The sequence below is a fragment of the Echinops telfairi genome, unplaced genomic scaffold (assembly GCF_000313985.2).
Source record: "Echinops telfairi isolate 266 unplaced genomic scaffold, ASM31398v2 ScPeMD7_7400;HRSCAF=8409, whole genome shotgun sequence".
Lineage (NCBI taxonomy): Eukaryota > Metazoa > Chordata > Mammalia > Afrosoricida > Tenrecidae > Echinops > Echinops telfairi.
Window position 1 is genome coordinate 39,704,948 of NW_022111300.1, and position 12,420 is coordinate 39,717,367.

The 12,420-nt window shown below is 36.6% G+C and overlaps 1 protein-coding gene across 1 annotated transcript in view; it reads left to right on the plus strand.

Moving 5' to 3' along the window:
• Nucleotides 1-12,420, plus strand: part of LOC101652384 (netrin receptor DCC) — a 363,431-nt gene that overhangs the window by 168,075 nt on the left and 182,936 nt on the right. The window contains exon 7 of the mRNA XM_045296053.1: nucleotides 5,869-6,063. Within this exon, the coding sequence (XP_045151988.1) occupies nucleotides 5,869-6,063 (195 nt within the window). The remainder of the gene's footprint in view (nucleotides 1-5,868; nucleotides 6,064-12,420) is intronic.

A 12,420-nucleotide genomic window follows, 5' to 3' on the forward strand; every position in this document is an offset into this window, starting at 1 on the left:
TTGTCCTGCTGACTCTGCTCTAGTTGTTGTAAATTTTGTGCCAGCATATCAGTCATGAGTCTCTCTTCCTTTCTCAGGTGTGCATTTATTGCTATGAAGCTTCCTCTCATGACCACTTTTGCTGTGTCCCATAAGTTTTGGTACGTCCAAACAAAGTATTTTATTGGGAAAAACAAAGATACCCCTTGAGAACTAAGGTGTGCCTGACCCACACATGGTCATTTCAATTGCCTCACTTGCATGAGACATCTGGACAATGCCTAAGGGAAATGGAACAATGGATGCCTTGGAATTATGGTGTTGGCAAAGACTATTGACTATGCCATGCAATGCCAGAAACAGGAACAAATCTGTCTTGACAAAGTACAATCAGCATGCGCTGTAAAAGCAAAAATTGTAAGACTTTGCCCCACCTACCTCTCAGAAATCTCCGCAATTATGAAGAACCAGCCCACCTCCAGCACCACTGTAAGTCAGCATCAACTGGATGACCGTGTTTGGTTGTTTGGTTTGGTAGTGAGCCTATAGGACCGAATTCTTAAGCTGTGAGTCTTTATGGAAGCGGGTGGATACATCTTTCTTCTGTGGTGCTGGGTTCAAATCACTGAGTTGTGGGTTAGCAGCCTAATTCGTAATCCACTAGGCCACGAGGGCTGTTTGGTCTGAGGAGTACATATCTCAAATGTAACCTCACCTAAGGGAAACTCCCTTGTTAGCCTTCATCTCTTATCTTCTCTATATGTCATCTACCCACTTTTCCAAACCATATTATCTACATGCTGCCATTATTTTTCCTCTTCAAAAACCTCCCAACCTATCATTCTATTTGATATTTTATCAAATTCTAAAAACAAAAGCAAAAACCAAAAAAATGCTCCCTGCCATCAAGTTAATTCTGATGCATAACAGCTCGATAGGACAGAGTAGAACTTCCCGTATGGATTTCTAGTATTGTAAATTCACGAGTGTAGAAACCACTATCTTTCTCCCAAGAAGGAGCTGGTGGTTTGGAAGTGCTGACTTTGTGTTTCGAGGCCCTGGGGTGCAATGGTTATTCACTGGACTGCTGACCGCCATGGGAGCTCTGAGAAAGAAAGCTGAGTCTTTCTGGTCTGACAAAGTGACCATCTTGGAAAGACACAGGGGCATTTCTTCTCTATCCCACAGGGTCACTATGAATCAGAATGGTCGTGAGGCCAGTGAGCTTGCGTTTCTCTCCCTTTCCTTCTTTCTTTCACCTTGTGCTCATCAGCCCAACACATAGCGCAGCACACCACGAGGCCTCCTCCTAAATACCCCAAAGTATTTGCTTTATTTCATCTTCACAACTACCTGATATTTGTGTATACGTTTTTATAGTCTCCCATCTTCTCTTTGTTCTTTTCCCCAAATTCCTTTCAAGTAGACAAACAAAAACATCGATGAGATCATGGGGGCTGATGATTCAATGTGGTCTCCTTGTATTTAGAATAAACTCTAAGTCCCACACTTTACTTGGTTCGCCTTGTTTACAAGGATCTATCGAATGGTCCATTCTTTACCTTCTTCTGTTTTCTCCTTACCTCCCTCATCCCCTTCAGGCAGAGTGAATTTCTTTGGTTTCTCCCACTACTAAGATCAGTCCATCCCTAGGGCAACGTGCACATTCCTTCTCTTATCAAGGTTCTGAAAGAGTTTCTCTATGAATCAGTTACTAACCTTTTGGTCCAGCACTTATCAAAATCCCACAATTTCCTAGTTTACTTATTTCCTGTTTTAACTCCACCTCCACCCCCCCCCCTCACAAATCCATTCACACCATATCCCCAGTACCTAAACTGGTGTCTAGCGTATAGAGCAGTGGTTCTCAACCTTCCTAATGCGGCGACCCTTTCATACATTTCCTCATGTTGTGGTGACCCCCAACCATAACATTATTTTTGTTACTACTTCTTAACTGTAATTTTGCTACTGTTATGAATCAGGTGACCCTTCTGAAAGGGTCGTTGGACCCCCAAAGGCGTTGCGACCCACGGGTTGAGAACTGCTGATGTAGGAGATATACAGTAATTGTTGAAATGTCACAGGGATTGATCTAACAAGTTTCTAGTGTGCTGTCTGAGAACAGTACTGGGCACATTAATGGAAGCTGTAATCATCTCTCCAAAACTAATCTATGGTCTTTAGAACCTAATAAAACTGACAGAACCCATATTTCCAAAGTATAATCAAGAATGGCAGTTGACCTAGCTATCTTGATAATTCAAATTCTACTAGTCATTTTTGGCCTAATTAATTTGGATATCTTAAGCAAAATATGTTCTTTGTTTTCAAATTATCTGATAATTGTCCTGAGCTTTGTGCTTGTTGTGTAGGTAATCATTGCCCTAGAGATACTTATAAAACCTGCGTGTGCTTCAGAGCAGCCAATTTCAGTGTCAACCCACAAACAAGGGTACTCCTGTACTTCCACAGCACATTTTCTAAATTGACATTTGATAGTTCATTCCTGTAATAACCACTTTCATGGCCCATAAGGTCATCTGTGTTAGAGAAAGCTCACTCAGGTAGTATCACAGGAAAATTGCCATTTGTTTTTACATTAAGGAGTGAGTGGATATAGATGAATGAGCTATTCTAGATTATGAATGATCTCCTAACACAGTAATCTTTATTATGAGGCCATCTTTTATGCATGGTCTAGGTATAATATGAGAAGTCCTAATAGTGCAGAGGTAAAAAATATGGAGCTATACCAAGAAGGTAAACGATTCAAACCTACCAGCTACTCCCAGGAGAAAAGTCTCGCAGTATGCTTTGTATAGATTGCTAGCTTTGGAAACCTTCTAGGGTCATTCTCTGTCTTACATGTATCAGAATAAAGTCACCACCTGTGGGTTTGATCTAATACTGCCTTGGTAGGCATTCTTTCTTCGAACCCAGTGAGACCTGATTTGGATGTTCCAAAAATCAAACCTACTGCCATCAAGTCAACTCTGACGCATAGCCACCCCATATGCGTGGCTATGTCATAACCACTCAAGCCGAGACTATCTACCTTTACGCCAGCAGACAGGCCCATCTTTCTCCCTTGGAGTGGCTAATGGGTTTGAACTATCGAGCTTGCAGTTAGCATCCCAATGCCTACCCTACACAGTCAGCAGGGTCTCTGATTAAATAGCCATTCAATATTTAGATGGAGAAATGGTATGTGTTCTTATGTGTTAACATTACTACTTTTTAAATGTTAAAATTATTTTAAAGTTATGATGTAGGACTGAAACTATTTTTATGCAGGAAAGGATAAAGATAGATGAATCTTGAGTGCTAATAGCTCATTTGCCTCAAGAGCCAGCTTGTGTGCTCATTACCATGGTACCCTCCAGGCACTGATGGATCTGTCTCCCCACTGACTGCTAACTTAACCACATTGCAAGGGAACTGTACTGTGCTTTGCTGAAAAATGGGAACATACTTACTGTTCTGTAAACATTTTACACCGCGTTTCCATTTATTCTAAAAGATGTGGAATATTGCCATTCGTTATTATGTTTCCAGATTTTTAAGTTGTAAATGTAGCTCTTATTGAGTAGAATTTAGTCTGGTTTTGTTTGTTTTTTAATATATATAAGGCTAGAAAGGTTAGAGTGTTCCAGCAGTTATTGCAAAAGCTTCATATGTGTTGACCAGAATTCCGGGTAGAGTCCATTATTCTAAGGATACTATTAAACTTTCTTTGACTATAGGGTTGAAAAGTATTGATCCCTTCTTGTCATCTTTCCTTACTTTTACTTAGGGTTATAGTGTGAAACACTTTACAAGCATTGTGTTTCTGCTGTTATAGATTACATCCATACTTAAGTGTAGCTTTTTAGAATAAAGTGTCGCTTTTTAGGATTTTCTGTTTGTTTATTTGTTTTCAATATATAAGATATCACAGGCTTCCTCGAGATAGGCGAACTGTAGCATGTCCCCTTTGAGCTCAAAGGGGCATCTTTAGAATAAGCTGTTGATGCTGCCCCTTTACAAGGCAGCATCTTTAGAAAAGCTGGTGATCGGGTAGCTGGTTGAAACACTTCAAGAAAAGACATGCTCCCATCACTTGAGTAGAAGTGTGCATGGAGAAGATGGATAAAGTTGGGGACGTGGCTTGCTTCCACTTTTGCTATTACATTGAAGCTAAAAAACTGTTTTGCAAAATTACCCTTGACCATCAAGTTCCTTTGCATAATTTGCTCTGTGCCACTTTCAGAAAGTGTCCTTAGGACAAAAATAATGAACAAAAATAGTTTGAATAAGGTTTAGATGACTGCTACATTTTTTTAGTTGTAGGGATATAAAGAGGTGTGTGCTGGGTGGCTAAGCACAAGATCAGAATCTTAAACTCACCAGCTGCTCGCTGGGAGAAAGGCAAGCTTTCTGTGCTCATAGAGAGTCACAGCCTCAGGAACCCCGTGGGGCAGTTCTACTCTGTCCTTAGAAGGACATCACGACTCAGAATCAACTTGCTAGCAGTTAGTTTAGCTTTTGGTTTGTTTGTTTTTGAGTAATTGTAAGACACTGTACTAGACACCTAACTGACTATTGAAGTTTAAATGGGTACATTCTTTATTATATCCTTTCCTCCTAGAAAATCTCCATGATTTCCAACAAATAAGCCCCACATGCTTGTATTAATATATCAAAGTATTAATCATACTATATATGACCCATTTTTACTTGTCTGTCTTCCCCATTAGGCTATAAACTTCAAGAGTCCAGGTAGTGTGTCTGCTTTATTCATCCACGCTGTATCCTAACATCATAGCTACCTACTTGCATACTTCAAACATAATAGACATACAATAAATATTTGTTAATTGAATAAAAGTAAGAAAAAGGATCTTTCTTTCAGGGACAGAATCATGTGGCTCCGGCAATAATACTAAAATCAGAATGCCAATTTATAATACTAAGCATTTTTAAAAGAAAATCTGAGTGGTGTACACATTCTCTGGCATCATTTGAGAATGTATCTGCTACTCATAATGAGTGTACTTCCATTCATGATCTCATTAAAGCTTCTCAACACCCTGTCTTCTTCATCCTACCAGAGAGGGGACTGAGGCTGCGCAAAGATAAGGGCTCGCTGCTTGGCTGCTTGAGAGTATCTAAAACCTCTCTAACATCCAGAGCTTAGCACCTAATCAATTTTTAATAGCATGCCCATTGAATTAGAAGAGAAGCAAAGGAAAGTTAAATCATTTTCTGAGGTCACACATACATAAATAGATGAGCCTAGAAGTAGACCAAATTTGCCTTACACCAAACCCTGTGCGGCTTTAATTCACAACACTGTCTCTCCTTCTTTCGCAATACATGCACTTCTCACAGTGGCAATGCGACTTGAGTCAAGCACCATCCGAGTCAGACTAGGGGATCATGCCTGAAATTGGTTCCCCAAATAATTTTCCAAGAAATGTTGACATTTATTTTCAATTTTAAGTAAATCAGAGTAAATAATACTTGGGCAAGACAGTTTTTGACTTTATATTACCCATCTTTTATTCTTATATCTGCTTTGACATCATCCTTCATTAATGATGCCTAATAAAAAATGTATGGAAACACACACACATACACACACAGAAACTAAAGATGTATGCATAGGGGAAAAGTGCCTATGAAGGGAATTCAGTATCATTTCATACTTAAGAAATTCGACGAAAGTCAAATTAAACATGGAAAATGTTACCTGCTGAAACAAAGAGTTTCGGCAAGAACTGATATACCACTTGAGCACCCGTAGATTATGATATTACGTTTTGCTTTAAGAGGCGGACCTTGCAGGCTACTGATTCTGTTAGGAGATGTATTCACGATGTTTTGGTTTGTTTTTTTGAACCCTAGAGTCTCAGGTTCCGGACCAGCCAAGCTCTCTTCACGTGAGGCCCCAGACCAACTGCATTATCATGAGTTGGACTCCTCCCCTGAACCCAAACATTGTCGTGCGCGGCTACATCATTGGTTATGGTGTTGGTAGCCCCTATGCAGAGACAGTACGTGTGGACAGTAAGCAGAGATATTATTCCATTGAGAGATTAGGTGAGTACCTGTATTTATCGTCATTCTGCTATTTAAGGGAATAATTTACTTAAAATTATTTTCTTCTTGGAACATTGTTCTTTAAGATTATGATGTCAATCTATACCGTACATTCCTTGTGAAAGCAATATTTGTATCTATCCTCATCTTGAGCTTCAGTATTTTACAGTTGTGACAATAGTAAAAGTATATCTGAATGTTTTGCAGACTGAGGGGAACTGGTTTGTGTATTGATTCTGCAGTAACTAAAGCGGAGGTGTAAGGTGGAACTCATACTGTAGTGACGATAAGGCTACACGGGTTACCTTGTCTGAGCTATGATTTCCAGTAGCTTGGAAATAATGGAATGATATCATTTGGCAAGTATGTGATGATGTCATTTGGCAGATACATTGCGATGCAGTCATCTTCTATTTTGTAATCTGTCATCATCCTCCATTTTCAGATAGCCCCCGATTTTATATAATGTCCTGGTCTTTGGAATATAATGGTGTATGCATTGGGCGGCAAATCACAAGTCAACAGTTCTAACCTACCAGCAGCTCCCTGAGAGGAAGATGACGCTTTCTGCTTTCATAAAGATTTATAGAACCAGAATCCCATGAAAGGAGTTCTACTCTGTTCTATAGGGTCACTGTACATTGCAATTGATTCAATGGCAGTGAGATATATAAAGTACTATATAAAGATATTTTTATATCTTTAAGGCCATATATATTTATATATCTTTAAGCATATATATAAGGATATGTATATGTATATTCAAATATATAAAAATAAATTTTTTCTCCCAGCGGGAGTGGGAATGACTGAACTTATCATTCCAACAAAAGAAAGTTAATATGCTTTCATCTTTGTGTTCACTAGGAAGATAGTCTGTTTTTCTCTAATCATGAATTATTTAGTAGCATTAACATCAAAGTCATATGCTACTGCCCTAAGAAAACCCGCTCTCATAACTGCACTTTAGGTATTCAAATCCACATATGTATTCTTGTTAATCAATCAATATCAGCTCCTTTTTCAGGTAGCACCTGGGGGGTGGGGTTTGGGGGTGGGGGGGTCAATATATGTCATTGTTCATGGTGATTATTCATAGGTATCAAAAATAAGTTGAAAAACAACACGCAAAACAATAAGTTAAAAAACAACACACAAAACAACTTACCTTTTCCTCCATGTGAATTGTTAATTTATTGCTGTTCTGGTAGATGGTCTATATTTACTTTATTTCCCTCTACTAATGATAAGATATACTCTTTCTTGAATTGCTTCAAACACTAATATGCAGCATATTTACTGAAAATCTCCAGAATTGGAGTTAGCATGGCATGTAGGAATGATACTCTCAGCTAGTCCCGAGTTTGAATGTGAAAGTGATCACAAATGTTCTTTGGCGGTCATACCTCTACCAGGGGACTGTCTCTGTTTCCATTATTTGGCACACATAGTCTCTGACAGTTGATCTTTATGCCACCCTTAAAAACAGGGAAGAGGGACTCCTGAGGCAATGCAGATGGGCTTCCCAGGCAGGAGAATATGGTGCAAACACCGAATAAAATCCTGTGTTGCAGTGTTCACCAAGTCCTTGGATAATGATGCTCTTCATTACAAAGAAACTCTCCAGGAATCTTCAATTTGTGCAGCTTTTAGGAGTTTGAGAGATTAACATTGCAAATTTCCTCAAATGCTTAACAAGAAAAGAGAAAAATCCTCTGAGATGTTTTCAAGAACTAGTAAAAACTGTTCCAGATATAGTAACTTAATAATCATGAATTTACACTAAAAACTAATTTGGAAAGGGAAATATAATGGCATATATATATATATTTTTAAGTTCTACTAGCTGATACTCTTTGAACATGAGTTTTGTTTTAACAAAAAGACAGCATGAAAGCAAGCAATTAGTCTTTTGTTGTTTTTCATTAATTCATAGTTTTGCAAAAATACTGGTGATTTTTCAGCATCTGTCTACAGACATACTTAGATAATGACCACCAGGGCTATCCTTAGACTATAGAAACTACTGACTGTGTTGTTGACCAGTAAAATGACAAGTGACCAGAATCTCAAATAGTATTTGATTTAAAAAAAAAATAATAATTACTTAGACATTAGATACTGTGACCTTTGTCAGGATTGGAAATATAAGAACAATTTGAACAATAGGTAATGCTGCTGTTGCCTGTTTTAAAAGAAAAAATCTCCCTAGTTTAGGCACAGATTTCTTTAAATAAAGTTTACATTATTAGTTGTTCATATTTGACATTTTATTCCTTTAAAGTGAAAGAATTTTATTGCTCGGTTTGAGGGACAGAACATGATACAGAGCCATAGGAACTAAATCCAAATGAAGTTTAGCAAAATTAACTTGAAACCCAATTGCTTTTTAAAATATTCCCTCTACCTTTCCATCTATTGTTATTGATTTACTATTTCTGTACAATAAAATGTTTTCTTTAATTTCTCTCAGCAACATTTTATAGTCTTTCATTTTTTTACTAGATTCATTGCTCAAAAATGTAAATTTTTGCACAATTTAACATAGAACTGTTTTAAAACATTTTTTGAATTGTTTGCTTGTGGTATAGAAGGATGGTATTGATTAATATGAATTGAGGCTAACTAAAAAGTTGATAGTTTAAATTCACCCTTTAATTATGTCTTTTTTTTAATTCATTTTGATGATCTGTTTTTAAACCAAAAAATGTTTGCTACTATGATATCTTCTTGATAAATCATCTATTTTATCATTATGAATAGCTCTATCTCTGATAATATTTTCTTTGATAATTTAATCTATCTCTGATTATATTAATGGTCTCTGTTGTTAACATAGTCCATCTTTTTGCTGATAGTTATATGGCAAAACCACTTTCTTCCATATACTATCAACCTAAATTTCAATTTGTTTTAACCCAAAGAAAGCATGAAATCAAACAATTAGTCATTTGTTGTTTTTTATTAATTCATGTTGTGCAAACACACTGGTGATTTTTTATATATAATTACATTTTGCTAGTTTATGTACTTTGAAAATCTCTCCCCTTAATCAGTTTTTAAGCCCTTAATCATTAATATAAATATTGACTCAGTTGAATTTTGACTATTTGTCATAATTCCCCCTACTCAGTTGAGTTTTTCCATCTTTTATTCAAGTTTAGTTTCCTGTATATCTCCGAATATAGTTATAAAAGCAGGTTTAAAATAATGAATACTTTCAACATCTTGCTCATCTTGAAGTTGGCATCTACCCATTGTTCTTTTCCTTGAAAATGGATCACAAATACTCCATTATTTTTATGCTGATAATGTTGGTTTTGTGTTCGAGGCTTTTAAAATAAATTTATGCTGGCTTTCAGCAGGATGGTGAGCCCCGATGTCATAGTTGTTACTCATTGGGCTATTAACCACAAGTTCAGCAGTTCAAAACCACCAGCCCTTCAACAAGAGAAATGTGAGACTTTCTACCTCTGTAAAGAGTGACAGTCTCAGAAACCCACAGGGACTGTTCTACCCTTTCCTATAGGGTCACTATGAGTCAGCAACTACTTAATGGCAGTGAGTTTTGTTTTGGGTTTGTGCAGAAATGGCTTACCATCGTAGCATAATCTCACAGTACCTTTAAAATATTTACAACAAACTTTGATGATAATGAAAGTTATTGAAAAAATAAGTATAATTCCTGGAGAATATATTGAAATACATTTATCACCAGTGCATTTTGTTGACTAATGAAATATTTTGAAATCAAAATGATTCTGCAATATAATTTAATTGAAAAAATACAAATTTGAAAAAAAAGAAAAGAAAATTTTGGGTTAGACTTCTGACTCAAATTTACAGTGTGATTAAGGTTTTATTATTGATAAAACCTAAATTTGGACTTGAAATTTGACCAAAAGTTTTCAAATAATAACATCCAAGTCCTTAGATAATGAAAATAATTTAAAATCACCCAATATCTTTATAAACTTTCTAGGTTCTGAGAAAGAAGAAGTAAGGTGTATAAATGTTCAGGTGCAACCACTGCTGTTTAGACTAAGATTAAACCAACCTGGCAAAGATTCCTGCAAAGATTTGTTTGACAACTCTAATAAACCCATTTAAAAGAACCACATATTTTAATAAAAATGAACTACTGAAGTGCAAGGAACTAGTGTGTAGCTTTCCCCTAGAAAAGTTAAAATATACAACTGAAAGATTTATTGTATTAATGAAACAATAAGTTATTTGGAAATGTTTCTACCATAGAATAGAAAGAAATATTTTTTATAAATACCAAATTTTCACATCCTTTCATTTTAACATCCTTTCCCAAATGTTTATTAGAGCACATAGTTTTAATAGATTTGCATTTTATAAACATAATGTAAGCATATAAAATAACAATGTAAGCATATAAAATAACAATCATAACCTGGGTCTTATATGCATATCTTTCTTTCTACTGTTATGATCAACCTTGGAAACTGATTTGAACCAAACCTTTAGAGTCACAGTGCAAACTGTAAAAGGTATCAAAGTCTTTTTATAACACGGATTAGAAATATTTTACTTGTACCCTTTATTGAGAAAAGCCTAAGAAAATAAGTAACTCATTTGTGATTAAATTGGTTCATCAACCAATAAGATCAGAAAGATGTTAATTTTGTCGGTAACAATGGATTATGGACTATGGATAGAAAAGCCATTTTCTTACCATCCTGAGAACATAGATTTTCTTTATCTATAAAACAGGTCGTACCACTCAAATTAACAAAAGTAAAGCCACTTGAAAAGTTAAAATATAAAGCAAAACACAGTTAAAATAGTCTTCACATGGGAACCGATCACAATATGAACATATAAACCCCTCCCAGGGAGCTGGACAACAGAAAAGTGGGTGAAGGCGACAGCGGTCGGTGTAAGACATGAAAAAAAAAAGATAAATTATCAAAGGTTCATGAGGGAGGGTGGGGGTGGGAGGAGAAATTAGTTGATACCAAGAACTCAAGGAGAAAAAAGATCTTTTCAAAGTGATGATGGCAACATATGTACAAATGTGCTTGACAGTGGATGGATGTATGGATTGTGATAGAGCTATAAGAGCCCCAAATACAATGATGTAAAAAAAAATAGTATGCACATATAAATAAAGCATTCTTATTATCATAGTGTACATTAACACTTCAAAAAGTATAAATCAAAATAGACTCGATTATGTATTTTTCTGAACTTGAATTGTGTCTTGTTCTAATTTGTCTACTTTATTTAAAAGTGAACTATTTCAAACAAAAATTTTTTTAATAGTTTAGGACTCCTTGTTTCTAAACCAAGGTAGCACATTGAGTTCATGGGATTATATCAAACGTATTAATTCACCATGACCACTAGTTGCCCAAAAGAGGAGCAGGGAAGATGAAAGTCATTCCATGACAGTGTTATACAGACCATAGTGGGAAGAATGGATTTGATCACGTATCCATTATCCAATCATTTAGTTGTTGTTTAAAAAACTCAATTCCGTCAAGTCAATTCTAACTCATACCTATTTCTGATTCTTAGTGACCCAGTCCTGCTCTTTCCGCATAATCGGTTCTGTGGTTGAGCCCAGGGTTGAGGTCACTGTGTCCATCAGGCTGGGTAAGGGTCTTCCTCCTTTTCACCGGCCTCCTTACTGAGTCTGACCCCTGCTCTAAGACTGGCCTCTCCTCATAGCAAAGCAAATGAGATGAAGTTCAAAATCCCCAATTCTAAGGAGCATTGCAACTGTACATCATTCCAAGACAGGTTGTGTTGTTGTTTAAATATATATAGTTTACTGACTTCTCAGCCTACAGGCATTTCAAGCAGTCATTCAACACAGCTTCAGTGTGCTCTATTAAAGATACCTACTGTTCTATTTTTAACTCATCCCAGCTACTACTCCCTGCAGTCCAAGACACACACATCGCCTTCACCTGGTGAATTTTCTCAAACAGTGAATACTATTTTTGAATAAGACGAGAAAAGACCTTCTCATTGGAATAGAATTCCTAAGCAACTCCAAACCTCCGTCTTTTCTTCTTTCTGTTTTCACAACCGTGAGAGTGAAGCCTTCTATTTTTATCATCTGTACTGGTAGTTGCAAAAACAAATAAAATGACAGACTATGTGAGCCTCTCATTCTACCCGCATTACATTCAATCAGTCAAAAAGTTTGCTCTGTCTTCCGTGTTTTTCAAGAAAATATTTTATTTGGGTCAGAGCAAGCCAGATCTCACCCTTACTTCCCGTGCCTGTTAGTACTGACACACAACTACTCGGTGCATCTCCCAACTACTCACAAAGGCCAGTCCGTGCCTCCTGCCTCTCCGTTAGGGTACGTGTCAGCTG